General features: G+C 38.9%; 1 protein-coding gene across 6 annotated transcripts in view; it reads right to left on the bottom strand.

The window, feature by feature from the left end:
• Positions 1 to 271: 271 nt before the first annotated feature.
• mllt10 (MLLT10 histone lysine methyltransferase DOT1L cofactor) overlaps positions 272 to 16,076 on the bottom strand; it is a 62,450-nt gene continuing 46,645 nt past the window's right edge. For 3 of the 6 annotated variants that reach the window (XM_027173693.2, XM_027173676.2, XM_027173657.2), the window contains 9 exons: positions 14,886 to 14,958; positions 13,051 to 13,217; positions 7,463 to 7,654; positions 6,427 to 6,500; positions 5,108 to 5,352; positions 3,500 to 3,523; positions 2,814 to 2,901; positions 2,184 to 2,360; positions 272 to 2,029 (listed from right to left, as the gene is read on the bottom strand). In XM_027173693.2, the coding sequence (XP_027029494.2) occupies positions 1,982 to 2,029; positions 2,184 to 2,360; positions 2,814 to 2,901; positions 3,500 to 3,523; positions 5,108 to 5,352; positions 6,427 to 6,500; positions 7,463 to 7,654; positions 13,051 to 13,217; positions 14,886 to 14,958 (1,088 nt within the window). In that variant the 3' untranslated portion in view covers positions 272 to 1,981. The other 3 variants (XM_027173666.2, XM_027173701.2, XM_027173720.2) reach the window with 3 other exon arrangements.

The raw sequence follows: 16,076 nt of genomic DNA on the forward strand, positions 1-16,076 counted from the left end.
TTGCATTTAATGTTTAAAACAACTGCTTCTTTCTTCCTCAGACAAGATTCCTAGTTGTTGTTTTAATAGCAACTTAAATTTGAAATACATCTCATACTGTTCGCATCCCCATTATTTTATTAAAGGCAATCATAAGGTTGTTGCTATAGCAACAGTACAGTTGCCATTGATCCCTGGGTCTAGATTTCTTTTTTGGCCAATTGAAGCACTGAAACTAATTTCCTGTCTAAATATAACAAATATAAGACCGAACAAAATTATGACACCTCAACACGTTTGTGAAACAATTTTAATCACTGAAAAATCTTAACGCTACAGTCTCTGTGTTTAATATTTCTTACGATCAGTACGAAGCAGGACTCACGTTTGGTATTCTTAAATACAGACTTTAAGGAGTTTTGCATAATTACCTATACAGACACATGAAAACGTGGAAATATGTATAGGAGTATAAAACGACATCAACTAAATGCAAAAATTAAAAAAAGTCCCTGTACATATAAAAATAAATTAATTACCTTGCATCATTATTTTCCTGTTTGTTAATTATTTCAATCTCAACACACCAAATAAGCTGTAATAAATCCTTCACACTGTCAAATGAACACAAATACTTATTTACATTGAAAGGGAGTTAAAAAAAAAAGCGCTGAGCTAAATTTTAAACAGCTTATTCTGATCGTATACAACACACACAGAAGACAGAAAAGACCATATTTACACAATGAGCCATCCAAGTAGGTTTTCTGCTCAAACACAAAACATTTTAATCAAAAGAAGTCTTACAAGATTCAAAGGAAACAAGAGACAAATTTTGAACAGTAGTATAAAAATGTTTTAGACAACTGGGCTCTAAAATATTATCTTGTGCCCATTACAAAACAAACTCAAATAAATAAAAAAAAAAACAGAAGGAATATAAAGTTGGCTTAAGAAATCATTGCAGCACAAATATGGTAATTGCTGGCATGTGCCGATAATCAGGTTTGAGATATATCACGATATAGAACATGAACAATACTGGACACAATATTGTCCTACTTGTGAGGACGGAGGTCACTGGATAGCCTTATTGTGGACTATTGTGAAAGAGCATTGTGTGATCAGTGAAACACAATAATATTGTAAATAAAAGGTGATCAAAGTAAAGGGAAAAAAAAGAAAGAAACTGAAACAATTATCGTGATGGAGATTTCATATCGGCACATGCCCAGGTAAATCTGACACAGCTGAGCCTGGTCAACATGCAGGCTTTCAGAATCTGGTGTTGCCTGAGTGACAGTGATTGGTAGCGGTATTTTGAAATTTTCAATATTTCATCCTAAAACCAGACTGAGCGAAATATAAAAAGGAAGCGAGAGTGGCAGCGTCTCCAGTGTGTATCCTCAGCACGAGGGCATGGAGGGAGATGCCAGGCACTTGGGTACCAGTCCTGGTATTTTAACTGTTTCCGTCTTGGCTCGGAGAGGTAGGTGCTCATATTAGGAGATCAGCAGGATCAGCGCGTCCCTGTTTGGCCCTCTGAGACAAAGGCCTTATGGTGGACTAAACACTTCAGATTTAATTCCCCATATGAACAAACTTTTTTTTAATGTTTTTTTTTTTTTTTAACATTGTTAAATGTTTCCTAAGCTAGTCCAGTTTAAGTAAAGAGGTAACAATGGTGGGCAGATGCATTTATTCTCCAGCCAAGATTACTCAGCACCTCCCCCCCCCACAGTGATTCACACCAATATGTCACTTAGAAGTGTGTGTGCGTGTGCATGTGTGTTTGCCTATGCCCCAAAAGTGGTTCCACAAAGCCCCTAACCTTTACAGCAAGTGATTTAGTCCAATTCAGTGCAATGTTAGAGCTCGAGTTATTCAGCCAAGTTGTGTGTGTGTGTGTGTGTGTGTTTGTGCGCATCAGTTTGTAGCTGCTTTGATGGGATGCTTAGCTCCCAAGACGGCAGGCCTCCTCCAGCAGTCCTGTTCCACCTGCTCAGGTTTTCTCCTGCCCTGTGACACCCACAGTTTTCTCACCAAGCCTCTGCATGACAACAAAGAACAAAATGAATCAGATGAACTGTAAGAGTGAGTCATTTCAGAGCCTATAACTGAACTATGAGTGCTGATTAAATAATAATAATAATAAAATAATAATAAAAAGTAAACAGTTTTGTTGAATGTGTTATATTACTGACCACAGCTTTCTGACTGCTGTTGTCATTGTGTAAAGCCAGAAAAGAGTTGGCAGCGATGGCACCCTGAGCAGCAGGAAGCAGGTTGTTAATGGGCAGCTGGGTTGAGGAAAGCTGCTGCAGGTCATGTTGTTGGTGTTGCTGCTGAATCAGCTGGTAGAGAAAGGCCTGTTGCTGCTCCTGGAGCAAACACACAGAGAAACACTTTTTTTTCTAGAAAAACCAAAGGTACAGAAATAGTTAAGTTGACAATGTTTCAAGTGCAATACTCCATTTTTAAGAACACAATCAGATTGCACTTCAACAAAATCCACTAATAGCTACATGGTGAAGTTTTTTTTTTTTTGGATCGCAACTTTATCCTTGAAGCATCTGCTGGAAACAAAATATGTCTTGGCTGACTGTATAACTGATTCTTTGCCAAAAAGATCCTCAAATGAAGTTACAGATAATGGTAAAGTTCACTCATGAAAACCTTTAAAATGAAAGAGGTACAAGTTCCACAAATTGATTGTGTTGGACTAGACACTCTGATCATTGCTTTCAAGGACAATTAATATAAAAAAAGAAAGAAGAAGAAGAAGCCATGCAGCCTAAAGCCATATGGTGTCTGTGTGTGTTTATAAATGGTACCGATGTGGGCTGGGAATTGATGAGCTGCTGCAGCTGTTGCTGATGGAGGAAAATTTGCCTCTGTTGCTCAGTCAGGAGCTTCACCGCACTAAAAGACACACACAATTGCAAAAAAACAAAACAAAAAAAAAAAACAGTAAATGCCCTACTGCTGCAATCTCTGTGTTCAGCAGCTCAAAGCACAAATGTACACGTTTCTTGCAGTAAAAAAAGTACATTAAGTCACTCATTTATTGCAACAATATTATTCTTTTAAAGGTCCCAGCGTATCTTGTGTCAATCCTGTAAACACTTAAATGTTAGGCAGGAATACACCCTTGATCGGACACTAGTTCTTTGCAGGTGCCATCCACATGCACAAACACATTCACAGCTAGGGGCAATTTTGCACAGCCAATCTACATACTAAGTTTTTTGGAGGTGGGAGGAAACTGGGGAACCTGAAAGAACCTACCACAACAATAACCTGAATTTGGCATCAAACCGGGAGCCTTTGAGAGCTGTATGTCAGTGCTACCCACCAGTGTCTGTGCTGCCCATTGGCAAAAATGTTCTGTTCGTCTCTTTATAAAGAGCAAAACTTAAAACGTGCGCGTGTGAAATACTTGCATACACCTAATTGAAATTTAATCCATTGTACACTCAGCTTGCACACAGCAGAAACTGAAGGCCATGCAGCTCCTCACCTGGTTTTCGCAGTGGTCACAATACTGTAAGCAACAAGCAAAAGCCAGAGAGACAGAGAGATCAGACAAAGAAGAGATGAAGGTCAACATGCAGGCAGGTCTAATATGCTAAAAGCACAAAAGCAAAAGCAAATGACAAAAACCAATAGGCCTGTGCTGATATTCCATTTCTGTGACATAATAAAGGCATAAAACAGCTATTTAGGCAAACCTGAAATACCCAGAGTACTCTATGAACATGCTTGGAAAAGATTCCTTCATACTGTATTATTTTTCCTCACCAGTACTATTTGAAAAAATGACATCTCTTTGCTACAATTTTATTTCAGGCATCCTATGCTAGTATTATTCAACCGTACACTAAAGAAAGAAGGACACGAGTGCTATTTAATGACTCTGTAACAGCAGTATGTTTGAACTCTTTCCACCAGGCAGCTTATTCAGAATGATCCTTGTAAAAAATGTACAGCGGTTCTACACCAATTCTGTACTGGTATTTAAAGATGCCTTTAAAATACAGCATAATATCGTATATACAGTAGTATCAAAATAGTTTACTCTATTGTGCTGTAAACAGTGAAAATATGGTTGTAGGCTGAATGCAAAGTTATAATATCTTATAGGACATAATTTATTAATAGAAGAATATTTCTCAGGCAGAGCTGACAGCACATGCTTTCACACCAATTGTTCATCCTCCAGCTGAAAAGGTGTATTTTATTCCTCGTATACCACAGCAATTTAAAAACTAGCACTTTTATTTATTTTTAAAGACCACATTTTTGGCCATTAGTATGTCTGCAGAACATCTTGGTTCGTGTTATCCCTTACACTACAGCAGCTTCCCCACCCTTTCTCTATAAATCAAGAAGACAAGAATTATCTGCTTGTCAAGTTTACAAAAAAACACCAAGACCTCCATTCTGAAGACATTTCTCTGTCGGAAAACTCAAAGCTTTATCTCCAAAAATAAACATCTCACAGAAAGCATTGCAATATCGACAACTGTATGCTATATACAATTTAAGAAATATTATATTATATAAATATAAACCGATTACAGCAAGCACATTAACATAAACCTTATTTGGGCAATAAATGCTCAATGGTTAAAGCCTTGGGTTTCTGATCAGAAGTTCAGGGTGGTTTGTGCCATTGTTGAGCACTTGAGTAAGGACTTTAACCCTCTCTGTTCCAGGGACGCTGTATCATGGCTGACTTTTTGCTCCCAAGCTGGGGGAGAGACATGTGACAAACAATTTCACTGGTACTGTCAAAGCTATGCTGCCACACAACACTCTCTGACCAGAAAGAATTAAAAAATTTTAAAGTGCTGTGGTATAATTTCATAAATTTAAATTTTTTCCAATTTTGAAATGTATCATGTAACTGTTTTTCAGCACATGCCTAATAACATGATACAAATGCAAAGTGTCCCAGTGCAACTGTACTGATAAGACAAAAAGTGAGATAACAGTAGACTTACAGCCAGCATGCAAATGTGTGTTTTTGTATATATTCCAAACTTTATGCTATATTTTTGAGTAGTATGTTCATGCAATCATTACAATCTCATGGAAAATTCTGAATGACTGTCACTTTACTAACCTGTTGCTGATGGCACCAGTGATGGGCAGGGTGGTGGAGGTGATGGAGGAAGGATGAGAGAGAGGGCTGGAGGACTGAATCACACCGTTCAGAGACCCCACAATGCCACTCATGGCCCCATGGGGGCTCTGCAGCGCCCCCATCAGGCCGTTCACCTGCTGCTGAGGAGGGCTGTGGGCTGCTGAGGTAGGAGTGGAGAGGGAGGAAGTGCTGCTAGAGCTGCTATGACCACCAATCAGGAGATCCTAAACAGAAAATTAAGACAAAAAGAAAGAGGGAGTGTGGATGAAGATCTTGAGTCATCCAGGCCATTTTAAACATCCAAACATTTAAATAGGTGACAGGGCTGTGATAATCTTCAAGATATCTCTACTTCAGTACTAATGAAGCTCTTTGGATAAGTGAAGAAATGTCTTCAGGATTACAACAGGCCCAGCTGCCTTGTTTTAACATATTTTCTGGACTGTATGAGACTCTTTTTAAGATGCAGTTTTCAGATTTTTTTTGATTGTCAGTATTTGCATTAGCCTGTCTAGAATTCAGTTTGTAGCTGTTTTTTTTTTTTTTTACATTTTTGTATGGCATAATATTAAAAAATAGAATAAAAAACAAAACAAACAAAAAAACAGCATACTACTTATTACTGTAAGTGCTGCAGTAGTCGGCTTACCAAATTCACAGACTGTTTTGTCCCCTGAAAATAATGATGTATACAGTTTTACCTAATAATGTGTTTTTATTATGTGTACAAAGATTTAGTTCTGTACTAAAACCATGGAAAGAATAGGTAACTGGGTTATATATGTTTTCCCCGAGTGCTTACGAGCTGAAACACAATAAAAAAAGGAAGAAGCAAGAAAATTCCTACACCATCTGACTGGTCTGTGAAATGCCAATCATTTGGATAATATGTTCAAAATGTCACTTGTTACTGGCTCGCATTCAGGAAATTAACATTTCTAAGTCGAGTGCTAGTCTTATAACGCATGGCTGTAATCCGGAGGTGACTTACAGTCCAGAAAATACGCTAAACGTTCCTCATCACACATAGGGAGAGACATCATTACAGGTCAATTTCCAATAAAAAAAAAATCTTTAAAAAAATACTGGAAAGCAAGAGTTCATACAACACCACAGGCAGCAGATTAAACTAGAGATTTGTACCAGTTAGCATTACATCACTGCCTGCCATAAAAAAGCGACTGCACTGGTATGCTATTTCACAGGCTAGAAGGTTATACGTAATAACACTTGACTCAACTAAACTGGTGCTCAGTCCCAGCAGATCTGATGTGCAGAGCAGGAGTAGTGCGAGTTACCTGAGTGGGCAAATGTTGAGAGGAGTCTGTTAAAACACTGCTGCCTAGCTGAATGCTCTTGCTGTTCAGCATGTCTGGGGGAGAGAAAGATTGGGCAACTTCACATGAGTGATGACCAGATTAATGGAGCTGCAGGAGGGAGTGAGGCTGCAGCAGGAGTTCAGAGAGAACGAGGGACACAGACAGAGGGACTGCTTACTGTGTGTGCAAGTCAGAGAGGCTGTGTGTGTACTGTGTGTGTACTCTGTGTGTGTCGCTCGGGTGCTATGGTGTGAGTTACTGTGCAGATCTCGTGTTTATGTGGGTGTGTGTGTGTTACAGCAATTGCTTTTTGAAGAGACAGCGCTGTTGACTACAAAGCTGATGTGCTCATGAGTTTGTGTTATTATAGCTAGAAGAAGGAGCTTCTTGAGTCGCTGGTGTATAAAAGCTTGGTTTTTTGTTTTGTTTTTTTTAACCACTGCACAAATGACCAGAAGTAAACTAAAATTATAAAGCTATGTTTTACCATTTGGTCACCAATCCAGCTCCATTTTTTTTGCTTCTCACTCACAAGAGAAAGTTTTCGGTGAGCTGAGCAGGTCTCACCTTTTTTTTCACTGATCAACTTGCACAAATGTTATTATGGCACATACTGACAAAGGCCTCGGATTTTTAAATATATAAGAACTTTGAACTTTTCTATTTTTTAATTTGGTCATATTTTCACAAGTCATCCGAAAATTAAAATCATTTTCGTTTCATCACGAAACTTGTTAACATTCATGAAACAGTGTGCAGCTGCTTTTGCTGTTGCCATGGCGACCGTTTCCATTGTCTCTCAAGCAGGTAGACAAAGCACCAGAAACCCTGCATACCACTGGGTTTTCTTTGAGCTGGTTCATGCTTGTGAATGTGCAGCGGGAAAAAAAACAACAACAAAATGCCAGTTGTGTGACTAATCTGTGTATGTGTTGCTGTAGTACGGTAAAGAGGAAATGGTGTTTGCTGGGTCGTTAGTGTGTAAGTGGAATAATGAGCAGTTAGTGTGTCTAACCTGTGTGTGTGTTGCTGTGGTAGAGTGGAGAGGAGGCGGAGCTTGTGGCGTTGTTAACGTGTGTGAATGGTACAGAGAGCTGTGCGCTCAGCAGCTGCAGTCGCTCCTTCTTCATGGTCAGGGTTCTGATCTGCTCTTCCAGACGCCGATTCTCCATCTGCAGCTGGTGCAGAGACTTCAGCATGGCCAGCACTGTGAACACACACACACACACACACACACACACACACCCCTTCAGTAAGCTAACTAAGCATGACAACAGACCAGCCATGATGAAGAGGAGCATTTAATTTTGTAGTAAATACATAGAGAATGCTGATGAAGGTCAATTGATATTTTTTTTTATTTTTCAAAATAGAGATTTTTAGTCCTATAATGTTACTGGTAATGTGACGTGATTGAGCACTTTAGAAGGGGAAAGAAAAAGTGTTTGTAAAGTTCTGAATTAACACGTGTGAATAAATGAATATATGAAACATATTCTGAGACCACATGTTGTACACACATCACATCACACACGGGTCTGTGTGAAGAAAGACAGCTAGGAGAGCAACAGCTGTAGCTGACTAAACAAAACATTTGTCTCCAGCAAGGCTACCTGTCACACACATGCAGAAAAAAAAAGAAACTGGGACCCGTGGCACTTAACATGATGAACTGTCCATCTGTCAGTACTAAAACGTAGCATTAAAGAAAAGTTAACCGTTTCTAGACAATGCAATACTATACAATTCTACACAAAAGCCCATAAACAGGTATTTAAGCACTTTAAATAAGATATCGAATTAAAATACCGGGTTCTAAAGTTTACACACACTTCTACGGTGCTGTATTATAATATACTTACATTTAGATGGGAGTAAAACAATAAGCTTTTATCTTTTGACTTTAAATTAGTCTGAAGAAGGGGGAGGGGAATCCTGACAAGAAGCTAAAGCAGGATTATTTGTGTTTGTGCACTGAAACAAATGAGCATATTTTAGGTCTATCTTTTGTTGTTTTGTGGTGTGACATTTGTGCTGCCACAAAGCTCAAGTCTAATTTTTTTTTTTTTACTGTTAAACATTCCCTTTTTCCCCCACATCATTAAATGTAACTATAAACTGATGAGCATGGCATTTTTTTTTCAAGCGTTCCTTCGTTCATTCATTCAAAAACATTAATAAATAAATAAATAAACAAACAAACAAACAAACAAACACTGTATATTGCTGTTGTATTATAGGTACAAACCTCTGTTAATATTAAATAACTAAATTCTGTGTGGTAAAGCTGCTGTTAATTATTTGTCTACAACAGCACATCCAATTGTGTATTATTACTCATTTACTTATTACAGTTTTATTTTGTTTTCCTTCGCTAATCCATACACGGTGTAGAGCACTGTGGTCGACATGTGTAGTTTAAAAATTAACTCTAGAAATAACTGGACATTTCAGACCCCCAGCTGAACCCCACAGAGCAGCATGAAGCCAAACTTTCCTCTGATTTAGGAGCAGTTATATCCGAACGTTAACCTGCATTACCGGAACCACAAAACTGCTTTTAGATCAGCAGCATAGGGTGCGTTCTGCACATGCTGGCACTTCCTGTTGAGGCCCTGTTGAGTGTTTCCTCTCATACATGACCAACAGCTGCTCCTCATAAAGCAAAACAGTCACCGCATGATGTATTGCAACTCGAGTTCTCTCACTTACAGCTTCATAAAACTCCTGTACAATACCAAAGCACGTGCGTGAGCGATGCATCTGAGCTGCTAATCCCGTTGTAAAAGCGATTAATTAATTCAACAGTTAAATATTTTTCCACATTTTACATAACATGTTATGAAAAATGACTACATTTTCTTAGTGGATGTTTTTTTTATTTATTTGGAGTAGTTTAGTTAAATTTAGCCGCACAGAATCATTTCCTGACTTCAATATCAATCACACTGGATATCACAGTGCTCAGAAATAAGTAACAATATCCACTTAATTAATTAACCAATTAATAAATTATTAACGAAAAGCTATTTTTTTTTCCAGTTAAAACAACTGAGCTAATTGTCTCTGGCACTGGGAAAAAAAATTCATGGATTTGTTAGTCAGAGAAATAAACTAAGGAAGAAAACACAATAAAAAACAGAGCTTTTAATTACCATGGCTAACATGATTAATTCATTAATCTGTTGGCGAAAGCTGACTGGCATAATAAAGTCCTGCGATGGATGTAATTACAGACTTTTAATGGGCGTGCAGGCTTGTCTGATTGACAAGCAGTTCAATGCTGCTAAAGTGTAAATATACATATTTTATCAAACACAGATGTATGCAGTCAATCATGCTGTCTGAAAAACACAAAACCTGAACAAAAACAAAAACTCAAAAAGCAAGAGAGGAGAAATAAAGACAGGCAAAGTGTGAGGTTATAATTCATCTCTTAAGTGAGGGAAGTGAACTGTAATGCATTGAAAAGATACAAAATTGTGACTAGTCTTGAAATCAGTAATCAACTGAATGATGCTTGTTTTTGTTCGTGTTTGCAAAAGCAAAGGAAAGGAGGCGTTCTCCTTCTTCCTGAATCTGTAGCGCACGCTGAAAACCCACATCTGATTATTGCTCTGTGCTTTAATCAAGCTTTATTAACGTGTCAAAATGAACCACGCTGCATCATTGAAAAGTGTCTATTCAATAAGCGCCATTCACATCAAAACATCTCAGCTGAACACTTTCCACAGTTTAGTTACATATTAAACACGAGATCATTCATCCAGCCACGCTATGACGCTTCAGCTTTTTAAGTCATTAGTTAGATGTGTGTGTATTAAAGCTGTCAGAATGTGTTTCACTGTTTAAATACAACTTGAATTATGATCATTTTTAGGTATTTGAAGAAAGATGAGGAAGGGGGTTTGGTGTGGAAATGCACACGGCGCAGTTTAATCCATGTCCACATGTATATGGATATTTCATAAACTCTATTTTCGTTTCTGTCTTTCGCTCTGCCAGCCACATGAAAACAAACCTTTTCAAAAAAAGCCTTCAGTGTTGGAGCAATAAGAAATAAATCAAACCTCCATTTACTCTGCTTTTGTTTTCAGAAACACAGACACCACAGTGGCAACCTGCACTTATCTGCACTAAGACCCACACGGACTGTATACTATGTTATGCATCTGTCCTGTAGTGCACTGCATTGGCTTCATTTGACATTTTAGCCCTTAGTTGTGTGTTGTCTTATGTAGCACTAGGGTCCTAAAAGAACTGTTTTGTTTTAGTTCTTCTGCATCAGCTATATATGGTCAAAATGATAAATAAAAGCTTCTGGACTTGACTTAAGATGTGTTATGAATCAGCTTGGACCAGTTTGTTACTTTGTGTGACTGTAATTTCTTATTTCACAAAATGTTAGCAGTTTAACTTCACTTCACTTTAGTACTTCTATTGTTAAAGCCTTGTGTAGAAATGCCAGAATATGAAATGCTCTATACTGAACCAATTCATCACCGTACTACAAACTGTTTTGCACTCAGATTATACATAGAACCCAAGCAAACACTATTCCAGTAGAACCTTAAGCAGTAGTTGCACCTCATCCTCATACAGCCCATACATATTAATGCCTGATCGTCAGTGTCGTACGTTTTAGAACTTCTGCCCGTGTTAGTGCTCTTCCGCATTTTGGAACCAAATATTTTCCCACATTTTCTCTCAAGTTTGGTCACCTCCAAACGTACACGAACACACCAGACAGCTCGCTCTGATAACAGGACAAGGGGTGTGAGAAGGCCAATGCTATGTTCATACATACAGCGACTCGCAGCGAGAATGCGACTGAAGATCATTTATTTTTAATGAGACCTGGCGACATGAGTGACGGCCACAGTTGTTGACCGGATATGTGTGTTTTCAGTGATGTGGCTGTTTTTAAGTGGAATACCTAGTTATTACTATGCCAACTAGTACCAGGAACGAGTACTGATGATTTAGTACAGTGACTTGAAACTCGCAGCGCTAAAATGGCTATATGTGGGAATGTAGCAAAACACATGCCTCCTTTAAGAAACCTGAAGCCAGCTGACTGCAATATTTCGAACTGCTGCTCTGTCTAACGCATTCAGAGAAATGAGCTCATACATGAGCTCACAGAAACCAATGATTCACTAGTATTGTGGTGAGAGTGGAGAAAGAATCCCATCCTGAGACTATGGGCAGCTTTGCTCCCTGTGGCATTATCAGGATTTGACCTGTGATCGGCTAACGATAGAGCGCTTTTCTGTTGTGCCACTCCAGAGCTCACTTAGCCCTAATTCTTCTCTAGAAGTGTTTGACACAACAGTTTGACACAATAAAATTGGGCTGAGGAGCTCATGTGAGAGTGAGAGTGAAAATGTTGCTGAAAGTGAAAAAGAAGAACAAAGGTGTAAAATCCATAGTTGTGTTAGCAAGGACCAAGATCTTTTCTACTAGACTTTCTACTTTTCGGCACGTTTTGCAAGTCAACTAAAACAAACCTATAAAAATCACCTTTGGGTCATATGTAGTAAAGGAAAACAGCAAATAAGTGCAAATCACATATTCGGTAGGTGTTTAATATTCTGCTTAAATATAAAAACCCAAAACTAACTGTTTATCCTAATTTACCCATTTTATTCGGATGGTGATTAATATTCGTGTCCTCTAAGCATTGTACAAATAAAGATGGTTGTAATGTATTTATTTTACTGCCATTGTGCAGTAAACATTTTACATGAGTGTGTGTCATGGCGTATATATTTAGTAACGTTTTTTTTGTTAGCATTTTGTTTCCTAGGCCTTATAAGCTTTGTTTGTGTATATAATTTAATGTATTCATTTTACTCTTATATTGATGAACAAAATAATGAAATTCAGCATTAGAATAAGAAGCTCAGTGATGTTATAGATTTCGTTCCTTCCTTTAATTTCTCTGAAACAAAACAGTGTTTTGGGGAAATCCTATGAAACATTCATGGAATAACACATTATTCGGCAGTTCCTGTAGAACTTTAGATTTTGTGATCACAGAAATTAATGTAAATTTAAACTCTTGCCTTTTTTTAAAATTACCACTATTTTCCACAAATTTGGGACTAGCCTTAGCATGTCATCACATCCACTGCAATTCTTGTGTTTTGAACAAGAGTACAACCATCAAAGAAAGTAATATATGTAACTTCATTGTGAGAAGCTCACAAGAAGAATTACGTTCTTACAATTTAGCCAAGTTGTATCGGGTCACAAATCTTGATAACAGCTGCAGCAATATAAAGCATTTTTATCCACAACGATCACAAAAAAATCCTGGAAAAATCCTGGAGGGACGACGGACTGACATGATACCTGCCTACAATGTTAAGTGCAAGACTTACACTATTAATGAGATGAAATACTATACTTTCAATCTGTATTATACAAGATATGATCTGGATAATATCTATACTAGTCAAGCTTAATCGTGAAGGATATTCATTCTTATGATGGTATTATACAGCATGCAGGGGTGTGTGTGTGTGTGTGTGTGTGTGTGTGTGTGTGTGTGTGTGTGTGTGTGTGTGTGTGTGTGTGTGTGCGCGCACGCACACTCACCATCTGCCTGTGATCCCTGCTGCAGTAGAAATTGTTGGCCTTCGTTCCACTGTCTCTCCAGCAGCTGTTCGATGCTGGTGGCCACCGGTGGAAGCGTGTCAGTGCCCAATCCTGGCACCACAGGCCCTGACGGGTCATACCGTATGTGCAGTCCACTTAAAGGAGAACTGAAAGCATCAGAAGACACCTCTGCGTTATAATGAGGCAACTCTACATTACAGAAATCATTACAATTTTAGACAGCGGATTATTTATGTAATAAAATTCATCCCAATTTAAGATGACTGACTGTGACTGTCAAGGCCAGGGACTGCTCTTCTGATTTAACATCAGACCTCAGAGATTAAACAAACCACATAGCTCTAATGAATAGATGTAAGAAAGTAAGAATGAGACAGTGAGCAAAAGAGAGTAGGGGAGGGAGAGCTAGAGAGAGAGAGAGAGAGAGAGGTTTTGGCTGTGTCCCTGATGCCATAAATCTCAGTGCACTCTTGTTTGGACAGACAGCCGTCTCTGTTGTTATGAATGCGCCGCTCCATCAGGGGCTTCCCCGAGCACGTGAATGCATCTCTGGGGTAATTAGAAAAAACAGACGGACGCCGCATGCTCATAAATCTCCACTAACAGCGGGCGCAGTGCCAACGAGCCGTAATAGCCTGCTACGGCACGGATCATGGAAACAACATGGTGAGATATTTACAGTTCAAGCGCCGGAGCTGACCAGCTACCGATATATTCCTGCCATTCAAAACAGACTGCATACGACAGACGTGCATGTGTGACACATGGGGATTTCTGATATTTCACACGTTACGGAAATTATATTACAGAACATTAATCAAGCCACACTTTTGGATGAAACTAAATAAGTCAGCATAAGTAAAACAGTAATGTCACATTTAAAATACAATTCAGAATATCTATTCGCCTTGGTGCTATTTGTATCAAACGTCAAGAAGAATAATCAACAAGAACTAAGGAGATATCGGTTGAAACAGACTTTAACATCCAATTAAATTCTTGTTAGTGTCAATAAACATGGATGTGGCCTCAGTTATAAATGTAGATAAGACAATATGCACAGAAGTGTTTGGAATTTACTGCAATACTGCTATTACAAGGTCATATTGCAGAGTGCTAATTACATCTTTTGTTTTTCATATATTTTATTATTTAATAAATCTTTTTTTGCTGAAAAATCCACATTACAGCAGGCAAAAAACCCTGTATGTTACAATTATACTTTTATACAATTATAGATTTGTAGTATAGAGTTAAAAAAAATATCTGTGAATCCTAATCTGTGAAGACAGTTAAAATTAACACAGCATTTTATCAATGAATCATGATTGGAACATTTATCGTTTAAAAATCATTTAGTGTGCATTTGCATATAGCTGGATTCTATGATAAGGCCAATATCAATTTAATAATTAACACAGATATAACAATCTGCAGCCCTGATACACACCTAATTGTGTTAGTCCAACGAACCCACATTAAGCTGTCAAACCAGAGCCAATTAGAATGAAGCCACTAACGCAGTTCACCTACCTGAAAGTTTGTGTTCAGTCACATTTACATCGAAACATCTCACTTAAACCATTTCCTTCTGTATAAATCCATCTGAATAACCTTCGCTGTCAAAAGGCTGTGTTACGTAAAACATCTCAAAATATTCTGGTGCATGAAGAGATGCTCCTGTGCCATCTATTGCAGTCTGTAGCAGGATGCTGATAGAGGAAACAGCTGAGCGGTGACGGAGAGCGTGGGAGAGCGAGAGAATGAGAGAGATTGCAGTCCCCCTCCAGCTCTGGAATGTAAATAGGGCTTACCGTGGGGAAAGGTTCGCCTTCGGTGGGGTTCCTCGCCTGGAGAAGCCGAGAGCCCCATCCCCCAGCTCCTGATCTGAAAGATAAACAGAGTGCAGTCGATAAGAAAATGGAGCCTGGGAAAGGAGGGAACGGAAGAAGAAAAAGAAGGTGCTCTGCTGGCCCGCCAGCCATTGCAACTCCCTCACGCAAATCCATCTTCAGCTCAAGTGTTGACTCTGGCAGCTCAGGCTGCGCACTGAGTGTCACCGAGATGCCTACATTACTCCCTCCCCCATTTTCTCTCTCTCTTGCTCCGACTCTCCCCGACTCTTCCTTGCTCTCTCTCTCTCTCTCTCTCTCTTCCCCGGCTGCCCTGCAGGCCCCATGCCAGACCCTGCTTTTCATTTTCACCAGTGAAAGTAATGAATCACACATGTGCCGAAGTCAGACACAACCCCTCCCCCCACTTCTCTCGTGTTCCTCCCCATCCCCCTCCAGTCAACAGCAGCCAATCACAGCCCCCGCCCCGGTTCCCTTCTTCCTTTTGCAGTTTTAACACTTTCCAGGCCAGCAGCGCCTCCAGCACCAAAGCATAGCACCCCTTCGTCCTCCTCATTGAAAGGGGGTGGTTCTGAATCAGGGTGAGTCTTTCCTCTTGTCAGGAACAGCACCGCGCTTCATCAGGGAACGCGTTACTCAATGCTGTGTGTCAGAGCCTTTCAACAGAATTAGAAAAAGCTCTCAAAAAGTATGTGTTGACAGAAAACCAGAATCAGGCCACGACTAGCATTAACCCTGTTGTTAAGTTCAGGTTAAAATCACTCATTTCAAATAATGTCTTGGGGAACTTAACAATCAGCTGGACAAGGTAAATTGCTCGCTGTAGTGCTTTTTTTTTTATTTTTTTTGCTGGTCTTTAAGTGCAAAACAACTATAATAACACCAGTGTAAAAGCAACAAAGAATGTTTACTCCTAGCTATAATAACCCAAGTACCTTGACATTAAAACATTTTCTCAAGAGTAACTTAATTACACGCTCAGAAAGAGCCTTATTTTTCTTTGTCAGAATCATATATTGATATTTGCAGTTGCATTTATAGCTTTTGGGATAGTAATGTATTTTTCACTTATGAGTTCCTGTATTTTGAAACGCTAAGAAGCCAAACTGGAAACAGTGAATTAGCGTTTAACATATGATAGGCGGGTGTTTT

Source organism: Tachysurus fulvidraco, chromosome 25 (genome assembly GCF_022655615.1).
Source record: "Tachysurus fulvidraco isolate hzauxx_2018 chromosome 25, HZAU_PFXX_2.0, whole genome shotgun sequence".
NCBI lineage: Eukaryota > Metazoa > Chordata > Actinopteri > Siluriformes > Bagridae > Tachysurus > Tachysurus fulvidraco.